The following is a 22345-nucleotide window of genomic DNA, read 5'->3' on the forward strand; positions in this document are numbered from 1 at the left end:
AGGTGATTAAGGCTGCACGTAGTTCACGATTCTCAGCTTCCGCAGTGGCGGCTTTTTCTTCTAAGCGGCCAAGACGATTAAACACGTGTCTTTGTTGTTCCTGGTAACCAACCATGATATGTTGCAAGTCATGGAGTGACTGAGCCTGAGTCGGGTCTGTTCCAGCGGAATCCATGGTAGGGGCCTGTTTATTCTGTCAAGGATTGAACTTCGGCTGAAGTGGATCCCAGTGGCAGGAACAGCAGGGAGCGAAGTAGGGGTCACAAGCAGAGATCCAAGGCAGGTGGCAGGTAGCGAAGTCCGGTAACAAGCAGGGGTCCGAGGCAGGCGGCAGGTAGCGAAGTCAGGAAACAAGCAGAGGTCGGCAACGAGGAAACTGGAACAGGATGATAGCAAAAGCTAACACAGCAGTAAACACAAGAACCTTGCAGGTGCTAAGGAACCAGTATAAACAGGCAAGGAGGAACAGGAAAGGGAGGTTTATATAGGCAGGCTGAGAGGTGGAGCACAGGTGCAGAGGTGTCAGGTAACAGGTTCTGGAATGTTCCTAGTTTAGCAGCAGCAATCCCGGTGGACAAGTTTAGGTACTGCAGGCTATAACAAGACATTAGAGTGGCAGCAGTCCCGGTGGCGAAGCATAGGTACAGCAGGCTAGAGAATATGACACAATGTACCAAATATTGGAGACCTTCTCTTGAGATACGAGAATCCAAGATGGACTGTACCTCAAACTCTTCTTGTGCCGTGTCGGATCTGAGGATTGGGTATGAATGGCTTTAATAGAGAGCAATGAAAGGTAGAGGGAATCTTCATAGTTGCAGGCAGTCTCAGTCGGTAGGTAACCGGATTAATCTTCTCCAATATAGAGAATGGACCGATAAATCGGGGTGCCAGCTTCGGGGATGTGACTTTTAACCGTATGTTCTTTGTGGATAGCCATACCTTCCGACCCGGGGCATAATTGGGTTGTTTCTGACGATGGCGATCAGCCTGTCTCTTCTGCATATCCGTGGCCCGTCTGAGATTCTCCTGAATCCTAGACCAGGAAGCTTGAAGATCCCGAATCCTCTCTTCTGCGGCCGGAACTCCAGTATTAGGTCCAGACTGAGTAAGGGTGGAGGGATGAAAGCCATAATTAGAAAAAAATAGAGACTGTAGTGTGGACTCATTCCTGAGATTATTATGAGCGAATTCTGCCCATGGGGGTAGGTCGAGCCAATTGTCCTGAGAGTCAGATATGAAACAACGAAGGAACTGCTCCAGGGACTGATTGGTTCGTTCAGTTTGACCATTGGTCTGTGGGTGGTATCCAGAGGAGAAGTGAAGCGCCATGTTAAGTTTTTTACAGAAGGCCCTCCAGTTTCCCAAGACAAATTGCGACCCACGATCAGAGACTACGGTTTGGGGTGACCCATGGAGCCTGAAGACCTCCCTCACAAATACCTCGGCAAATTTAGGGGCGCCAGGTAGACATTTGAGTGGGATAAAGTGCTCTTGTTTAGAAAAGCGGTCGACCACTACTAGTATCGTGTCAATACCCTTAGATTTGGGGAGGTCGACAATAAAGTCCATCGAGAGATGTTCCCATGATCGATCGGGAATGGGAAGGTGTTGCAGGAGTCCTGGAGGTTTATTCCGTGGTATCTTGTTTTATGCGCAGGTGGGAAATGCTGAATGTCCTTGCGCATGCCTGGACACCAGAAGGTTCGTTGCAAGAGGTCGATAGTCCTTTTGATCTCTGGATGACCTGCCGTCTTGGCCGCGTGCCCCCATTGCATTACCTTCTGGTGGAAGGTAGGGGGTGTGAAGAGTCATCCAACTGGCACCCTGAGACCCTGAGGAATCTGATCTTGAACCTTGGTGATCTCCATCAGTGCTTCAAAGGTATTGGCCGACAGGACACATTTAGGAGGAAGGATAGTCTCTTGGTGGTCCTCGGTTTTATCTTCTACTGAGAATTGACGAGACCGTGCGTCCGCTTTAATATTTTTAGAACCTGGGAGGTATGAAATAAGGAAGTTGAACCGGGTGAAGAAGAGGGACCAACGTGCCTGCCGGGCACTCAGACGGCAGGCAGTCTCAATATATGAGGTTTTTATGGTCCGTAAGGATGGTGACGGGGTACTCGGCGCCCTCCAGCAGGTGACGCCACTCCTCCAAGGCCATCTTGATCGCGAGGAGCTCACGGTTACCCACGTCATAATTCCGTTCTGCTGCGGAGAACTTCTTAGAAAAGAATGCACAGGGATGCAATCTGGCCTGTGGGTTCTTTCTTTGGGATAAGATCGCCCCTGCCCCTATGTCCGAAGCATCCACCTCGAGAGAAGGGTTGTTCCGGATCAGGATGCACTAAGATGGGTGCTGTGACAAAGGCTTCCTTGAGAACCTGAAAAGTCATGATGGCCTCAGGGGACCACAGTGCGGGGTTGGCGCACTTCTGAGTGAGGGCTGTGATGGGTGCGACCAAAGTGGAAAAATTCTTTATGAACCTGCGGTAATAATTGGCAAAGCCTAAGAACCTCTGTACCGCTTTCAGGGAGAGGGGCCAGGGTCAATCCAAGACGGCTTTCACCTTGGTAGGGTCCATTGCGAGTCCAGTGTCTGAGATTATGTATCCCAAGAATGACGTGGATGACTGGTGGAACTGGCATTTTTCAAGTTTGGCGAACAAACGGTTCTCCTGCAACCTCTGAAGTACTTGTTTGACGTGCCGAGTATGTTCCGGGTTGTTCTGGGAGAATATAAGGATGTCGTCTAGGTAGACCACCATGTGTTGATCCAGGAGATCTCTGAAGAAAACGTTAACGAAATCCTGGAAGATGGCTGGCGCGTTGCAGAGACCAAAGGGCATCACGAGGTACTAATAGTGCCCACCCCGCGTGTTGAAGGCCGTCTTCCACTCATCTCCCTTACGAATCCAAATCAAGTTGTAGGCTCCCCGGAGATCCAGCTTGGAGAAGATAGTGACGCCTTGTAACCTGTCAAAGTTTGGCAATCAAGGGAAGTGGATACCGATTCTTGAGTCACCTTGTTGAAGCCACGATAATCAATACAAGGGCGGAGTGTGCCATCCTTTTTCTCTACAAAAAAGAAGCCTGCTCCTGCCGGAGAAGAAGACTTACGAATGAAGCCTCTCTGGAGGTTCTCTGTATGTAAAGTTTTATTGCCTTGGTCTCAGGGGGGGGGGGTGGGAAAGCGGGTAGGTACAACCTCTGGGGGGAATCGCGCCAGGAAGAAGATCGATCGGGCAATCGTAGGCGCGATGGGGTGGTAATTCCTCTGCCTGAATTTTGTCGAAGACGTCTCTGAACTCCCAGTAGGTGTCACAAAGGTACACAATTGGAGACTTTATAAGGTGAAATTATAATAAGGCTTTATTGTGCCTTTTCCTTTTTATCAGGAAATCATCCAAACACAGGGGGGGGGAACAAAGCTTCTATTCACTTGGGAGTATCTCTAGTGAAAATACCATGCAATTCACAACTCCCTAAGTCAAGCATGTCTCGCAGCCAAAAAACATATGGCACGAAATAAGCAGATATAAGCAGTCTCTTAATAATGAAAGTCTTATCTGTTAGCTGCTGTAGAATAAGCTTCTCTGCTCTCCTGGAACCGCACCCGTGCGTGCACAGAAAATCAGCATCCAGGTTTAGAAGTCTTATTTGGTGTCTTGCAATCAGCTATGCTGTGCAGAGCTCAAGACCGGTCAGCTCCAGAGATATGTGTTCTCTTGGTCAGTCTCTCCTGGGAGACTCAAGAACACTGCTCTGTCTCCAAAGTTCAGCTCTCAGTCAGAGCTAAGGAGTCACTTCCTGTCTCACAAGACAGGCTTTTGTAAGCAATCTAATCAGGCAGGTGGTGTTTGTTAATTGACTACCAGCAGTTAACCACCACACTGCTAGATTAGAGGCACATTACTTGAACAGGGATAACTCCCCTGTTACAGTCCGGAAGGAGGGAATTCTTAGATTCTGGACGTGTGGCACCTACTAGAGCCTTAGGCGGATCCTGACAAATGTCTCGACACCGGTCTCTCCAGGTGATGGGTTGTGACCGGAGCCAGTCGATCTGGGAGTTATGGTGTTGGAGCCATGGAAGACCCAATATCACGTCTACAGCCGGCGTGTGAATGGCATCCAACTGAATATGTTCGGAATGGTGACCAGTCATCTTGAGACGGAGGGGAATGGTCTGCTGTGAAATGAATGCGGACAGCAAAGGCCTACCGTCAATGACTTCAAGGTCCACAGGCCGATCCTTGGCTATCAGAGGAATCTGGTTCTTCTCAGCAAAACCCTGATCGACAAAGTTTCCACCAGAACCGGAGTCTAGGAAGGCCTGTGTGGTGATGTCCCCGAAGCCTCCTGATAGGGTTATAGGAAGGAGTATCTTGGATGGTAGTTTGGGAGAGGAAGGAGAGGTTACCATACCCAGTGTAGTTCTCCCAGTACTAACTGGGGGCTGGCGTTTCCCGACTTGGACGGACAGCTACTCACCAGGTGTCCACTATTTCCGCAGTGAAGGAAGAGGCCCGCCCGACGCCGGCGTAGTCTGTCAACGAGAGGCGAGTCCCACCCATCTGCATGGGTTCTTCAGTGGATACGGTGGCGGACTCCCCTGGAGCTGTATGTGGGAAGGAAGTGGGTTGGATACCTTTTTGACGCTTTCCTTTCTCTGCTCTTCGCTCCTGGAGCCGCTGATCCATACGGATACAGAGCGCGATGAGTTCCTCCAATGCTGTAGGTCGCTCCAGGGCGCCAGTTCGTCTTTGAGGGAGTCATTTAAGCCCTGCCAGAACACTGCAGCGAGCGCTTCGTCATTCCACCTTGTTTCTGCCGCAATAGTGCGGAATTCAAGTGCATAGCGAGCCACAGAGCGATTTACCTGCATTACATTGAGGAGAGAAAATGCGGCTGTTAACCTCCTACCGGGTGTATCAAACACCCTCCGGAATTCAGCATAGAATCGGTCCAGGTTGGAGGTCATTGGAGAAAAATAGAGGTGTATGACCCCCTAAGTTAACCAGTGCTCAGAGTATATAGCAGTCCACAACAATGATAAAAACGCTGCTTGTCCGGATGGAGACAGGAGTAAGGGAGCTGAATGATAAATAACCCCTATTAGGGATGTTGTCTCGTGGGGACTGTGAAGGGTTGTCTGGGAGAAGTCCTAAGACCCACCCAGACCCCATACATTAGTCCCACTTCAATGTATCAAACACATCACCTGGGGAAGCTCCAACAATGAAAGAAATCACTCACTGTGTCCTTTAACTCCTCCGGTCTCTTTTCTTTATCTGTACTTGGCGTGCTCCAGCTGATGTGAAGATACAGGAACAATCTCCTCACCGGGGAGGAGGTAGAGCAGCGGGCACTGCCGTGCAGCAATAAAGCGAAGGCTGGACTGTGCTGTGAAATTCTTTATTGATGCATGGATAAAAAAGTGGAGGGATGGCACCCCCCGCACCTCTAACGCGTTTCTCCCATGCTGGGGCTTTCTCAAAGAGAAAGGTGCGGGGGGTGCCATCCCTCCACTTTTTTATCCAAGCATCAATAAAGGATTTCACAGCACAGTCCAGCCTTCGCTTTATTGCTGCATGGCCGTGCCCGCTGCTCTACCTCCTCCCCGGTGAGGAGATTGTTTCAGGTTGGAGGTCAGATCCGGCCGTCGCTCCCATATGGGTGTAGCCCAGGCCAAGGCATCGTCGATCAACAGCGAGATAATGTACGCGACCTTGGAACAGGGAGAAGGAAAATGAGAGGGTAGAAGCTCAAATTGGATGGAACACTGCCCCAGAAAGCCACGACATGCTGAAGGATCTCCCGCATAGCGATTGGGAGTGTGTAGGCGAGGTTCAGAAGGTGCAGTTTGAGGTACCGGCGGGGAGAAGATAGGAGCAGGGGGAGCGGCAGCGGTATCAGGAGAGGACAGAAGAGATTTGAGTTATTCCGAAATGGTGTCTAAGGAGCTTTGGAGTAGTTCCATTCGCTGGTTATTTTGAGAGAGACAAGTCTCTACTTCTTTGAACAGGCCATCGTGTTCGTTTAAGCGTCGACCCACCTCGGCGGAGTCCAGGTCTGTTGGGCTGAGCATAATGTCACGGGACTATAGGAGTGCTTACCACAAACCGGACTGGACCGCGAGGCCGAGGTGGGGAAACAGGAAAACCACCGCCCTACAGCCGCGTGAGCGGATCCGGTAAGCAGAGTAGTGTGGATAGCCTGGGTCGGGGCAGGAGAGTGTAGAATCATAAAGGTACTTGCCGGAGTCAGGGTCGGAGAGATCAAGAGTAGTCGAAGTCCAAAGCCGAGGAGAGGAGAAGGTAGAAGTCCGTAGGGCGAGCCGGGGTTCGAGGCTGCCAGAGGTCGGGAGTCCAGATTCAAGCATGGGTCTGTAACGGAATACAAGAGCAGACTGCGAAGTAGCTTGTAGCAAGCACAACCAGAGACTGACTATGCTCAGCAATCAGCTCTGGGCTGGTAGCACTAAATACTGATAGGAGCCAATGGGAACTACCAGCAGTGAGGTCAGATGACGGTAGAGCGCTGATAGGCTGAGGCAGGATGTAGGGCAGGTGTGGGAGGAACAAGTACATTGGTGGCAGTGGAGATGGATATAGTAGCGTGCGCGCGACGGAAGGGGAGGCGGGAGCAGTCGGCGCGCGCAGGGGGTCTGCCCCGGCGGCACGCATGTGCGAGAGCAGATGGAGGAAGGGAGGAGAGAACACGGGACCGGACGCCGCGCGCCCCGGTGGCGGAGGTAGGTGTAGGAGCGGGCGCCGTGGGTGGCGTCCTTACACAGACCAAGCAGGTGGCTATAGGGTCTCATGTGTCACTGGTTGGACCGGTTCCCCTTTGGGTCGGTGCAGTCACCGCTCCTATTCAATGTGAATATATGGGCCACTGGTCAATATCATCCAGAAGCACTGTGTCAAGTGCCACCAGTATGCTGATGACTCCCAGATCTATGTTTCTTTCCAGGGCAGCCCAGGGATGGCTGTCACACTGACTGTGTCTAGACGAGGTGACAGCATGGATGGAGATGAATTGGCTGGAGCTCAATCCTGACAAGACTCAACAAGTGATTATGGGTTTGGCAAGACACCGGAGTATGGGACAGGGTGTTTAGGGGCAACTCACAATTTATGGTGTACACCCGCTGCCCGTGTCCCTGGTTCATAACCGTGGTATCCTCTAGTCCTAGCCTTTATGTCTATGTGGTTGGACTACGGGAATGCCTTATATGCAAGACTACCGGTGTACCTGATGCGGAGGCTTCAGCTTGTGCAGAGCACTGCAGCCTGGATGCTGAGATGTGTTTCTCGCTTTGAGCGTATTACACCCATTTTACGCGATGTGCATTGGCTTCCAGTGATCTTCCGTGTTTGGTTCAAGTTGGCCGTAATGACCTTTAAAACCTTGCAAGGCCAAGGGCCTGTCTATCAGCAGTCTCTTTTGAAGCCGCAGAGGGATACTGCCTATGAGCTCAGGTCCTTTGTCGGGGTCCCCTGGTCTAAGTCATGGAGTGGCTCAGTGAGTAATGACTGAGTCTGAAGCAACGGGAACCTGGTTCAATTCTCTGTGTTGACTCCTTGTGATCTTGGGCAAGTCACTTTTTCTCCCTGTGCCTCAGGCACCAAAAACATAGATTGTAAAATCAACAGGGAAGGGACTGTGTCTGCAAAATGTCTCTGCAAAGCACTACATAAAACTAGCAGCTCTATACAAGAACAAACAATTATTATTTGTTCTTAACTTCTGACCCTTGTTGGTCTCAGTAACAATATTGATGGATTCAAATGTGTATTTAAATAAAAAATGATATAAAAATACTTATTCTTAGTCTGGAGAAGCCCATATCTTGGATTAATCTATTTTTGTCAGATTTAAAGATGTAACCCCTCTCAAAGTAATTTCCTCACCTATACTAGAAGAGAATGTGTCATGTGCTAAGCAGTCGTCTACCATAATACACCTTCCAGTGCTAACTAACTCCTTACTGATCATTCATGTCAGTGTGCTGTATGGTGTCTTCCAGAAGGTGTATGTATGCATAGTTTTTAGTTATATAGCCCCACCAATGCTTTACAGAATTACCAAGATAGAACAGGGAGATAATATTGCATAATTTCACAAGTGCATTAATTAGGAAGTTAAACAGAGTTTACAATCTAAATGGAAAAATGGGAGATTTACAGAATACAATAGGAGACTTACTGAATACAATAGATGCATGTGCATTAGAAACCATGTTTGAGGGAGCAAGGAGGTGCATCAGACGTGCAAGGATTAGACCCCGTTCACACTGCACACTTTGCGACGAGCGCGTGCTCACACGTTCGTTACCGACCCCTGGCGGCCAATGGAGTGTTCAGTCTTGAAACTACCATTGGCTGCAAAGTGCGGCATCGACACTGCTGCAGTCGTGGAGTCTTTTCAATCTGTGATCTCCGGCTGCAGCAGCGTGACATCAGTTTCAGCAGCCAATCAATGCATTGGCTGCTGAAATTGACCAGAGACTCGGCAGCTCCCTTCTCCAGCCACACACACCTATGTTATGTTTCTGTGGTTTTTACAATGCCCGTGACACAGTAACCACCCCCCCCACCGCTCTCCACTCCCCGCATGTCGCCCTGTGTCAGATCATTCCGTCGGTTGCGGATGATCACACATCCCCAGCAGATGGAGGCACGGACTCGCGCACACAGCGTCGCGAAGTCTGCAGTGTGAACGGGGCCTTAGCCACAGGTCCAGGCTAAATAAATGCTTCAATAAAGAGATTAGATTTTAAGTGTGACATGAAGATGGGTGGAGATCTGGATTGGTGAAGGCTGAAGGGGCGGGAGTTGCACAGAAACGTAGACAGGTATTAGATTGGAGAGCGCGGCAGAGACAGTTATTGGGGGTCACTGGATATCCAGGGGCCACAATTTTAAGATCTGGGTAAAGAGAACATTTTGTTAATTATGTACAAGCTGTAAAGTATTTTTTTATTTGTAAGTAGCTTTCAATAATTTGATTTTACAGATTGGAAACATTTGAGTTTTTCTTTTTTGTTTACTTCTGTTAGAGAACTGCCTGAATCAGAAGCAGAAGTGGAGCTCTGATATGTCCAGAAGCTGGTTGACGCCTTGCCCAGAAGTGCCAAAAACGAATGATTTCTGCCACATGTTGGACACGTGCAAGGAACCAGGGCCACATGATATTGAATTTGAAGGCCATGTACATCACACAATACAAACTAACTCCAAATTTGAGTCTAGCAAAAGATATGAGAGAGATTCAAGAAGAAGCCACGGTGTTCAGCTGTTTGTCTGTTGTATGTGTGGGGAAAGCTTCTCACTAAATAGTGACCTGCTCACGCATACTTGTGTCTACAATAGTGAGAAACTCTCTACAAACGCTGGGAAAAGTTTTTCGCTGAAGGGGAAACTCCTTTCACACCAGATAATTAATAAAGTGGAGGGACATTTAAATTGTACGGAGTGTGGGAAACAGTTCAGTACCAAGGCCAGCTTCCTCACACACGTGAGGTGTCATACAGATGAGAGACCTTTCACGTGTGCCGAGTGTGGGAAAAGCTTTTTACAGAATAGCAGCCTTCTCAAGCACGAGAGGATTCACACAGGGGTGAAACCTTTCACATGTACAGAGTGTGGGAAAAAGTTCTCACAGAAGGATTACCTCCTCACACACCTAAGGATTCACACAGGGGAGAAACCTTTCAGATGTACAGAGTGTGGAAAACAATTTGGTACTCGGAGCAGCCTCTTCACACACCAGAGGATTCATACAGGGGAGAAACCTTTCACATGTTCAGAGTGTGGGAGAAGGTTTTCACGGAAGAGCAGCCTCCTCGGACACAAGATGATTCACACAGGGGAGAAACCTTTCACATGTACTGAGTGTAGCAAACAATTTAGTGGCAAGAGCACCCTCCTTAACCACCAGATGATTCACACAGGGGAGAAACCATTCACATGTTTGGAGTGTGGGAAGCAATTCTGTGGAAAGAGCAACCTCGTCAATCACCAGAGAATTCATACAGGGGAGAAACCTTTCACATGTACAGTGTGTGAGAAAAGCTTTACAGATAAGGGCAGCCTTCTCAAACATGAGATGACTCACACACAGGAGAAACTTTTCACATGTACAGAGTGTGGGAAAAGCTTTTTACGGAAGAGCAACCTTCTCACACACCAGAGAATTCATACAGGGGAGAAACCTTTCACGTGTACAACATGTGGAAAATGCTTTTCACAGAAGCAGTATCTCCTCACACACCAGAGGATTCACACAGGGGAGCAACCTTTCACATGCACAGAGTGTGGAAAAAAGTTTTCATGGAAGAGCAACCTCCTCACACACCAGAGGATTCATACAGGGGAGAAACCTTTCACATGTGCAGTGTGTGGAAAAAGTTTTTCACAGAAGCAGTACCTCATCACACATGAAAGGTTTCACACCGGGGAGCAACCTTTCACATGTACAGAGTGTGGGAAAAGCTTTTCACAGAAGAGCAGCCTCCTCACACACCAGAGGATTCATACAGGTGAAAAACAATTTGCTTCTTCAGAGTAGGGTTGGGTAATATGCTGGTATCATAGACATACCACAGTAATAAAAAAAGGCTAATCAATATTTACCATTTATTTTTTACCATGGTAAGACTTTCTGCTGTCTGCAGAGAGATGTGATGGGGTAGGTCAGGCACAGAGAGGAGTGAAGTTGGTCTGTCAGCGAAGGATTGGAGAATGATTAGAGAGAGAGAAGGGTATGGAAGAGGAGTGGGGGTTGTCTAGCAGAGAGGTTTGAGGGTGGGTCAGGCAAAGAGGGGTGTGGCTGGGTCTGAACAGAAGGATAAGAGGGGGTTGTCCTGGCCGAGAGGGAGAAGAAGGAGCTGTTCTGGTGGAGGGCAAAGAGACAAAGAGAGCAAGTCAGGCAAAGACAGGAGGGGGCAGGTATGGCAAAGAGGAGGGGGCAGGTCTGGCAAAGAGGAAGGGGCATGTCTAACAAATAGGAGGGTTGGGTGTGGCATAAAAAAAAGGAGGCCATGGATCTTGTAGAGGTAACAAGTCTGGCAAACAGTGGATCTGGCACAGAATTGGGGCAGATCTTGCAGAGAGAATGAGGAAGGCGCAGCTCTGGCAGAGGCGTGGGGCAGGACTGGCAGAGAGGAGGGGCACGTGTGGCAGAGAGGAGGGGTAGGTCTGACAGAAGAGGGGTGGGTCTTGCAGAAAAGGAGGGGGCTGGTTTGGCAGTGAGGACGGGATGGGTCTGGCAGAAAGAACGGCAGGTCTGGAAGAAAGGATGGGGCAGGTCTGATGGAGAGAACGGTGTGTCTGGCAGAGAAAATGGTGGGTCTAGCACAGAATGGTGGTGAATGGCAGAGAGAAGGGGGTAGCTGTGGCAGAGAGTGAGGGTGGGTCTGGCAGAGAGGAGCGGGGCAGGCTTCGCAGAGTGGAGGGGGCAGGTTTGGCAAGTGGAGGGGCGGGTTTGGCAGAGTGGGGGGTGGCAGTGGAGTGGGTGGGAGAGCGTGGCAGAGAGGATGGGGTGGGTCTGGCAGAGAAGAAGGATGGGGTGGGTCTGGCAGAGAAGAAGGATGGGGTGGGTCTGGTAGAGATAGGAGGAAGTGGGTCTGGCAGAGAGGAGGGTACAGGTCTAGCACAGAGAGATAGGGAGGTGACTGGCAGAGAGGAGGAGCCGGCTCCGTCATACAGAGAAGAGGGGCCAGCTCTGGCATAGAGAGACAGGAGGGGCCGGCTTCGGCATAGAGAGACGGGAACGTCTGGCTCTGGCATAGAGAGAGAAGGGTGGGCTAGCTCTGGCAGATGGGGGTTGGGCAGGTCTGGTAGAGAAAGGAGGGAGTGGGTCTCGCAGAGAGAGAGGAGGGTGCGGGTCAAGCACAGAGAGAGAGGTGACTGGCAGAGAAAAGGAAAGGCTGTTCTGGCAGAGACAGGAGAATGTGTGCATCTGCACAGAGAGGGGGAAAGTCTGATAGAGAGGAAGGAGTGGGTTGGGTCTGATTTAGAGAGCATTGTGGGTGGATCCGGCATCCTGCACTGAATCCCAGAAGCAAGATGCATTGGTCTCGCGAGACTCTGCCTCTGTCGCGATCTTTCAGCTCCTAGTTCCAAACAGCAATCCTGTTCACTGGCAGCACCTCTTCCTCTCAGTGTGTCACCCTCCCGAGAGCTATGCCTGGCTCTTGCTCTGCTCTACTGTAGTGCCTATTGCACAATCTTTGCCCAGAGAGAGAGAGAGAGGAGGAAGTAGATCTTCCAGATTATAAGCTCTACAAGTCAGGGATTTCTCCCCCCCCCCCCCATTTTCTGACTTTGTTGCACTTATTGTATTTTAATTCCCTGTACTGTATTGTCTTTGTAAAGCGCTAAATACACTGTCAGCGCTATATAAATAAAGATATACATACATAGAGAGGAGTGTGGGTGGGTCTGGCAGAGAGAGAAATTAGGGGGAGGGTCTGGCAGAGAGAGAATTGGTAAGGGCTGGCATAGAGGGAGGATTAGGGGTGAGTCTGGTAGGGAGCATGGTGCTGTCTGATTGATTGAGAAAGAGGACGGTTGATGGGTCTGGCAGAGAAAGCTTGACAAGGCTGTGATTTTAGAATAGTGGGAGTGGGTCTGAAAGAGAGAGCGAAGAGGGGGCCGGTCTGCCAGAGTGAGAAAGGAAGGAACAGGTGTGGCAGAAGACAGGAGAGGGAGCAGTTAGGCAGAGAGAGAAAGATGCTAGTCAGACAGAAAGCATGCACTTATTATTCTGTAAACAAGTACTGAAGGTATCAGAAGTGTATCTCTTTCACCTAATTTAAACAACTATATATATATATATATATATATATATATATATATATATATAGCAAGCTTAAGCCTATAGGGAACCATGTTAAAAATGGTTATTGAGGCAAAAAGTGACACTGTGTGCTCATTTACATGTCATTTCCCAGAATCCCTTGCTGCAGTGGAAGTGCTGTATGCTGGGTGATAATGGGGAAAGGCGGGGTTGCAGACCTGCCTAAGACATGCAGATGAGCATACAGTTATATTTGCATATATATATATATATATATATATATATATATATCATTGTATTTTACAGGTGCTCTAGTATTTAAATAGCTTCTCTAAATGGCATTCTTTATTATCAGTAACTGGAACATACAAAGACTGAAATCGCCCATTTTTGGAGACAAAACAATAATAAAAGACTTGAAAATACTAATAACCATGATTTCATCATTGTCTATTAGATATAGAGATAAGTAAAAAGCAGATATATTAAAAACATTCTTTGCCTCTGTGTTTACCAGGGAGGAATCAAGTTCACTAGTAGTGCCGCAGGAGGAAGCCACAACCTCCATATTAATAAACAATTGGTTAACTGAGGAAGAAGTTCATAAGTGACTTAAAAAATTAAAGTAAATAAGGCACCTGGCCCCGATGGCATACATCCAAGAGTTCTCAAGAAGTTAAGCTCAGTAATAGCCAAACCATTATATTTAATATTCAAGGACTCCATTTCGACAGGCCCAGTACCACAAGATTGGCGTAAAGCAGATGTGGTGCCTATATTTAAAAAGGGAGCTAGATCACAACCGGGGAATTACAGACCTCTATGAAACTATAAAGGGGATGAGACCGCTCATCTGTTAATATACATCAGAATAAACATCAGAGAATAAGCAGGTGCTTATAAGGGACAGAATAGTATATTCATAACAGTGTGATCCAAGGAGGATCAAAAAAGGGTCCCAATTAGTATAGCACTCAATGCCGGAAACAAATGAACTGGATAACAGTGATCCTACAGGAAAATTACCTGTATAGGGGATTAATAGCCCTATATGTACCGATAAGCCCAAAAATAATAAAGTTTTATTAGTTTAAATACTCATTAAAAACACACACATATATCATTCAAATCATTAAAAAAAAAACATACAGAAGTGGCTCATACAGACAGTTGTATCTCAGAGAACTAACTATATAAGTTTTGAACTCTGCTGTCTGCTTAACATCCTATTCAGTTAGACTCCAATGTTCAACCGAGGCAGTAATGTAATCCTATAAATAAATGTAGGTATAGTAGGCTGATTAATATCAAATTATGTCAGTTCAGGCTGACATAATGAGTCTCCTCCTCCCCTGAAGAAGCGTGGCTACACGTGAAACGATCGTCGGGATTAGACGTCACTAGCTGACGTCATCAGAAGTGGCGACATCCTGTAATCCTATACACCGCAAGAGTCAGGCTTGTATCACTCACGGAGTCTTTGCTTTGACTCTGATCTTGATCCGCCGTGATCAAGCAGCACTTTTACTGCATCTCGGCATTGCATATTTTCTCCTGTTCCACAAGGGGTTTTACTGTTAGCGCTTGAAATAACACTGACATTTATGCTGTTCCCACGGCATCAATTTACAGAAGCACTACATTGCCATTACTGCTGCAGGGGCTACTACTAGTGACAACATAGATTTTGCCTTAATAAGCCAAGTGTTTGAATCTAATCTTGATCCGGTGCGACCAAGCTGCACCCTCAAATCTAATTTTGGCAGTGCATTTTCTCTCCCGCTCCTCAGGGCGCTCTATTACTATTAATAGCGCCTATGATAAACGCTGGTATTGATGTTGTTCCTGCGGCATGAATTAACAGACAAATTACATTGCTGATATTGTTGCAGGGACTATTATCTGTGATACAATGTATCTGACCAAATAGTAATAAGCCTGAACTGACATAATTTGATATTAATCAGCCTACTATACCTAAATTTATTTATAGGATTACATTACTGCCTCGGTTGAACATTGAAGTCTAACTGAATAGGATGTTAAGCAGACAGCAGAGTTCAAAACTTATACAGTTCTCTGAGATACAACTGTCTGTATGAGCCACTTCTGTATGTTTTTTTTTAATGGTTTGAATGATATATGTGTGTGTTTTTAATGAGTATTTAAACTAATAAAACTTTATTATTTTTGGGCTTATCGGTACATATAGGGCTATTAATTCCCTATACAGGTAATTTTCCTGTAGGATCACTGTTATCCAGTTCATTTGTTTCCGGCATTGAGTGCTATACTAATTGGGACCCTTTTTTGATCCTCCTTGGATCACACTGTTATGAATTACAGACCTGTAAGCCTGACTTCAATAGTGGGGAAACTACTTGAAGGTTTAATACGGGATAATATTCAGGAATACTTAATGGAAAACAAAATTATTAGTAATAGTCAGCATTGATTTATGAAGGATAGATCATGCCAAACTAACCTTATTTGTTTCTTTGAGGAGGTAAGTAGGAATTTAAACCAGGGTAATGCAGTTGATGTTGTCTACTTAGATTTTGCAAAGGCTTTTGATACGGTTTCACACAAGAGGTTGGTGTACAAAATAAAGAAAATTGGGCTCCGTAATAATATATGCACCTGGATTAAAAACTGGTTAAAGGACAGACAACAGAGGGTTGTGAAAAATGGAACTTTTTCAGGTTGGGCTAAAGCCGTGAGTGGAGTACCTCAGGGATCGGTACTGGGACCACTGCTTTTTAACTTGTTTATTAATGACCTTGAGGTTGGCATCGAGAGCAAAGTCTCCATCTTTGCTGATGATACTAAATTGTGTAAGGTAATAGAATCAGAGCAGGATGTAATTTCTCTTCAGAAGGACTTGGAGAGACTGGAAACGTGGGCAGGTAAATGGCAGATGAGGTTTAATACAGATAAATGTAAGGTTATGCATTTGGGATGTAAGAATAAAAAGGTGAATTACAAATTAAATGGGGATAAATTGGGGGATTCCTTGATGGAGAAGGATTTAGGAGTGCTTGTAGACAGCAGGCTTAGCAATAGTGCCCAAAGTCATGCAGTAGCTGCAAAGGCAAACAAGATCTTAGCTTGCATCAAACGAGCAATGGATGGAAGGGAAGTAAACATAATTATGCCCCTTTACAAAGCATTAGTAAGACCACACCTTGAATATGGAGTACAATTTTGGGCACCAATCCTAAGAAAAGACATTATGGAACTAGAGAGAGTGCAGAGTGCACCAAATTAATAAAGGGGATGGAAAATCTAACTTATGAGGAGAGACTAGCTAAATTAGATTTATTTACATTAGAAAAGAGGCGTCTAAGAGGGGATATGATAACTATATACAAATATATTCGGGGACAATACAAGGAGCTTTCAAATTAACTATTCATGCCATAGGCAGTACAAAGGACTCGGGGGCATCCCTTTAGGTGGGAGGAAAAGAGATTTCACCAGCAACAAAGGAAAGGGTTCTTTACAGCAACGGCAGTTAAAATGTGGAATTCATTACCCATGGAGACTGTGATGGCGGATACAATAAATTTGTTCTAAAAAAGGTTTGACATCTTTTTAGATAGGAAAGTGTCACGATGACACCAACTTTTATCAACACATTTATATTTCTGGGTACTTGATTGAACAGAACAAGTTGCTAAATAAATTGTGATTTATTTCCTTAATAGACAAACACACGACATCTGCAGAATACACTTAAAACAACACTCACTGGGATCAGGGAACGAAATAAATTGTCCTTGGAACGAAATAAATTGTCCTTTGCTTGCCAGTGCAAGAAATGCAGCCTTGGTTATAAAAGTCCTGTGGTTATGTGGTTGTTAACCCCTTCCCTCCTGGACTAGTTGCTGCTGTACTGGAACAAAGTCTTGCATCTTTACATCATGGATTAAAATTCAGGAATCACACTGGGAATAATTGGGAAGCCACAGTTATAGACTGTCTAAAGCTATCTTTAACATGTGGATCCAATCCCCTCGTGGGAACAAAAAAACCCACAAATAGCCAAGTGACCCACAATTCATAAGACCGGTCAAAAGGGCTGTCCGGTGGGCAGGGCGCATGGGTCAGGTTGACACTCAGGCCACTTAGCATACTGTACCTGGGCTACACCCATAACTTGGGGCCACAGTGTCTTGTCTCTGTCTCAAAGGTGTCACTAGCCTGACATCTGCTGTGCATCAGTATGCCAGTATTGTATACATTATGGGTCTCTCGGTCTTTTCATAATTGACACTCTTTTAGACAGGGGGACTCTAAATCTGTGGGAGCCTTTGAGGCTCTGTCATAAAAATAATTACAGCCCTTTGAGGCTTGGTCATAAAAATACCGAAGCTCATTCACCCATATCACAGCTGGATGTCCAAGTAATTCCTGCTTGGACTTACAAAAAAATACCTCCTGTCTTACATTTAAGATCTGCCATCATGTGTCGGTTAGAGGGTATGGCAAGCAATGCATCTTGTCTTTTTACCTCGCAGACAGGGAATGGCCTGCAAATGGGGAATAAAAATGGGGACAGGGCAACAACAGTAATGCATGGCAAATCAGGTATTAACCCTTTCCTCCCCGTCACACCTCCCCCACTCAAGATGCAGGGACTGTCCTGACCACCCCATCCGGTGGCTGGGCTGACCTGCCAGCTCTTGAATTTAGTAAGTCATGAGGCATCAGTCTGCACCAGGAACTTTTTTGCATAGTCTGGAGCAGCAAGTATAGGAGCGCTGGCTAGTGCAGTCTTTAATGCCTGAAACGAGACCTCACAGGCAGGAGACAAGACTACCAGCACAGGCTGTCGCTTCTGGGTCAAGTCAGTCAGGGGTTTGGCAATGGCGCTATACTGAGGGACAAACTTTTTGTAATAGCCTGCGGTGCCTGGGAAAGCCATGACTTGCTTCTTGGTTTTGGGAACGGGCCACTGTACTATAGCTTCCACCTTAGCTGGTTCTGGCTTAAGATGCCCGCCACCCACTCTGTGCCCTAGGTACAATACCTCTGCCATCCCTACTAAGCACTTGGTGGGTTTCAACGTGAGTCCCACTTCCCTAATCCTGGCTAGCACCGCAGCTACATGCACTAAGTATGAGTCCCACGAATTACTAAAGACAGCAATGTCATCCAAGTATGCCCTTGCAAACCCTTGCATACCCTCCAGCAAGCGATTGACCAGGCGTTGAAAGGTAGCCAGTGCATTTTTCATCCCGAATGGCATCACTAGAAATTCATAGAGGCCACTTGGGGTAATAAATGCAGACTTCTCTCTAGCCTCTTGGGTCAAAGGGATCTGCCAGTACCCTTTACTGAGATCCATAGTCGTCAGATACCTTGCCCCCGTGAGTTCATCTAACAACTCATCCATGCGGGGCATGGGGTAGGCATCTGACACCGTGCCCGCATTGAGCTGCCGGTAGTCCACACAGAACTGGGTGGTTCCATCCTTTTTAGGCACCAGGACTACCGGACAAGCCCAAGGGCTCTGGGACGGTACAATTGCCCCTAGGGCCAACATCTCTTCTACCTCCCTCTCTATACTGCCCTTCACCTCTGCTGACACTCTATAAGCGTGCTTATGCAGAGGACTCAGATCCCCTGTCAGCACTGGGTGTTCTGCAATGTGTGTCTTCCCTGGCTTGTCTGAAAACAGAGCCCTATACTTCTCTAGCATAGCCCTGGTATCTGCTCTCTGCCTGACACTCAGCTGAGTCCCTATCTCCACCTGCTGTATGGTACCTCCCTGCCTAGCCTCCCCGAGGAGATCAGGCAGAGCATTGCTCGCCGGATCCCCCATCGGTGGGCTGCAAATGGCCAGCACCGACGCCACACTCGGTGCTATGTACTCCTTCAGCATGTTGATGTGATAAGTCTTATTTCTTTATTTCTCCCTGTCTCAGCATCTACCTGTACAACATAGTTGCACTTGTTCATCTTTCGCAGTACCGGATACGGTCCCGACCCGGCAGCCATTAATTTGTTCTCCTGAATGGGCTTGAGAACAAGTACCTGCTGTCCTGGGATGAACTCTCTGCTACGGGCATTCTGATCATACCAAGTCTTCTGCTTGGTCTGAGCAGCCCTAAGGTTGTCCTGTGCCAACCCCATGAGCATCTCTAACCGGTCTCTGAGATCTATCACATACTGAAGCACAGACGCATCAGTAGTGGTAGTCTCCCCTTCCCATCCCTCACTGAAAAGGTCCAGAGGTCCCCGTACCCTGCGACCATATAGTAGCTCAAAGGGAGAGAAGCCTGTGGATTCTTGCGGTACCTCTCGGTACGCAAACAGCAAATGCTGCAGGTGAATCTCCCAGTCTTTTCCCTCTGCCTCTATAAATGTTCGCAGCATCTGCTTCAGGGTACCATTGAACCTCTCACATAGTCCGTTGGTTTGGGGGTGGTAAGGGGTCGTGCGCTGGTGCTTCACCCCGCACGCCTCCCAGAGACACTGGAGCAATTCACTCATGAACTGCGACCCCTGATCGGTTAGGATCTCACTAGGGAAACCTACCCTAGAAAAAATGGCTAACAGAGCTTTAGCTACTGTCCTAGCATCAATACTGGTAAGCGCTAACGCCTCAGGGTACCGGGTGGCAAAATAGACCACCATGAGGATGTAGCGCTTTCCTGACCAGCTGGGAACTATGAGGGGTCCCACGAGGTCCATAGCTACCCGCTGAAAGGGTTCCCCTATTACCGGTAACAGGTTCAGGGGTGCCTTCACACGATCCCCTGCCTTACCTATTCGCTGTCAGGCATCACAGGATCGGCAGAACTCTGCCGCCTCACTGGATGCCCCCGGCCAGTAGTAACGCTGCAACAGCCAGGCTCGCGTCCTAGCGACCCCCTGATGCCCCGCTAGTGGAATGGAGTGGGCTACCCACAACAACTGCTGCCTATATTCCCGGGGTACCACTAGTTGTCTCTTCCCTGTCCATACCTCATCTAACCCGGTGGTCCCTTGCTCTCTGTATAGGAGCCCGCGGTGCCACAAGAAGTAATCAGACCCCTTGCTTGGCTTAGACTCGGGCGCCCGCAGTCTCATGCCCTCCAAGCTGGGATCAGATCGCACCGCATCCCTAAACTGGGCACCTAACTCTGGCCACCCCCGGGCACATCTGAGTCAGGGGGACAGGGAACAGGTACAGGGAACAGTAAGTCAGTGTCAGAAAGCGACTGAGTCTGGATTACCTGTCTGGTCTCTGCAGAGACTACTGGAACTGTAGGTCCCAAATGCAGGGGGACAGGGGCTGGTTCTGCTGTGATCCTTGCTGACTGGCTCCCGGTGATCGCTGCAACAGGTGCCAGCTCAGTGGTAAAAACACAGGTAATGTGTCCTAGGTCGTTACCCAGCAAGACCTCAGCATCTAACCCAGGCAAAACCCCCACCTCCCTCAAGCCACGTCCGGCACCCCAGTCCAAAAAGACCTGGGCAACCTGGAGTGACCACGGTCCTCCGTCTGTCATGGGCACTTGCATCCCGGTGCCCGGGAGCAAATCCTCTGGCCGCACCATATCAGGGTGAACCAGAGTCATGGTGGCACCGGAGTCTAGCAAGCCGTCCGCCTGCCGGTCTCCAATGGTCACCTTCCGCAGATAGTTCTGCCGGACATCGTTGGGCTGCATCCTGACTGGAGCAACCTGATGTCCCCTGCTCTCCGCTGCTAGTCCTGAGGTGGCAAGTGCAGTCTGTCCTCTGGGCATCCCTCTGTGGGCTGGTTCCATGGCTGTACTTGGCTCCTCTGTGTGTGCCAGTCGCACACGGGCGACCGGCCTCGCAGCTGGTGAGTGTTGCCCCTGATGGGGTCCTTTGGACTGGTCCCGGTCCGGACATTCTGGCCTGAGATGTCCAACTTTATTGCATGAATAACACCGCCTCTCATGCTTGAACTCTGCAGCCTTGGGTGCGCTGTTTGCTGCCACAGGCTGGTGTGTCCACGGAGGGGTAGTCTTAGCGCCCTGGGCTGCACGGCCCACTCCTTTGGGTGCTACAGGGTCCTTCATTGCAACTCGGCTGGCCACATACTCATCTGCCATTCTCGCTGCATCCTCATAGGTCTGAGGTTTATGGTCATAGACCCATCCCCTCACATCTGTAAGAAGCTGCTGCAGCAGCTGCTCTTGAAAGAATAAGTCCAGCAGGGTATGGAATGTTGTAACCCCATTCCCCTCCACCCACTGAGTCCAGTGCAAAGCCATCTACTGGCATAGGTGCTGTATGACTCTCCTGGGAGTACTACCCCCGTCCGGAACTTGCCCCTGTAAGATTCTGGGGTCAGGGCATACTGGGTTAGCAGTTTGCTTTTCACATGACCGTAGTCATCGGCATCCACGCGTGGAATACCCATCACAGTCTGTTTGGCTTTGCCAGATAACAGTGGTCGCAGTCTGACCACCCAGTCCCTTCTTGGAATTCGGAACCAGGAACACTGCGTCTCGAAGTCATTCAGGAATGCATCGAGGTCATCTGTGCCATCCATGAACTTGCTGAAGCTGTGATGATCCGCCCGGGAAAGACCTTGTTCCCCGTTTGCAAGGTAGGAGTTGTGGGTTCTTCCGAGCACTGCTGTCAGGAGCTGTACCCGCTCCGCAGTGCTAACACCCATTCCCCATGTAGCCAGAAGTGCAGTGAGCCCAGGGACGGCACACTCAGCAGCTGCTACCTCGTCCGCAACTCCTGGCGCCAAGCCACCCACGACCGGGGGGTCACTAGCACTGTCCTCATGTCCTTGCAGCCCCGGAGCTGGAGGGACCTCATGCACTCCGAGATGAATAGCGTCTGTCAACACAGCAGCTACGGGGACTTGCCCCTCTGGTAGGACCCTGCGGTCCTCATGATGCTCCAAATCCTCCTCCAGCTGTGCCTTTGACCGCCCATCTGTCGGTAAGCCTTACCCTGCACATTTCTCCATGACTTTCTCTCTGGTCCACGACCTGAACCTTCCTGAGCGATCGCTCATGGTGCCTTCGGGGTGTGGGTGAAGGGAACAGTGAAGACTCTCGTGCTCTTTAGAAGTGTGTGTCAGTTGCTACTTGTCTGAGGAGCTCGCAAGCTACAAGGTCCTCACTATATTACAGAGCCTGCAGGAAACTGCAATATAGGTTCAATCAGTATCCCACAAGCTGCCACCAGTTATTTAAAAGCTTGTCACGATGACACCAACTTTTATCAACACATTTATATTTCTGGGTACTTGATTGAACAGAACAAGTTGCAAAATAAATTGTGATTTATTTCCTTAATAGACAAACACACGACATCTGCAGAATACACTTAAAACAACACTCACTGGGATCAGGTAACTAAATAAATTGTCCTTGGAACGAAAGAAATTGTCCTTTGCTTGCCAGTGCAAGAAATGCAGCCTTGGTTATAAAAGTCCTGTGGTTATGTGGTTGTTAACCCCTTCCCTCCTGGACTGGTTGCTGCTGTACTGGAACAAAGTCTTGCATCTTTACATCATGGATTACAATTCAGGAATCACACTGGGAATAATTGGG

General features: G+C 48.3%; 1 protein-coding gene across 2 annotated transcripts in view; it reads left to right on the top strand.

The window, feature by feature from the left end:
- Positions 1 to 11462, top strand: part of LOC142463896 (uncharacterized) — a 113113-nt gene extending 101651 nt beyond the window's left edge. For both annotated transcript variants that reach the window (XM_075566728.1, XM_075566727.1), the window contains exon 2: positions 9070 to 11462. In XM_075566728.1, the coding sequence (XP_075422843.1) occupies positions 9108 to 10580 (1473 nt within the window). In that variant the 5' untranslated portion in view covers positions 9070 to 9107 and the 3' untranslated portion in view covers positions 10581 to 11462. The remainder of the gene's footprint in view (positions 1 to 9069) is intronic.
- Positions 11463 to 22345: the final 10883 nt, after the last annotated feature.

This window comes from Ascaphus truei, chromosome 12 (assembly GCF_040206685.1).
Source record: "Ascaphus truei isolate aAscTru1 chromosome 12, aAscTru1.hap1, whole genome shotgun sequence".
In the NCBI taxonomy this organism is placed as follows: Eukaryota; Metazoa; Chordata; class Amphibia; order Anura; family Ascaphidae; genus Ascaphus; species Ascaphus truei.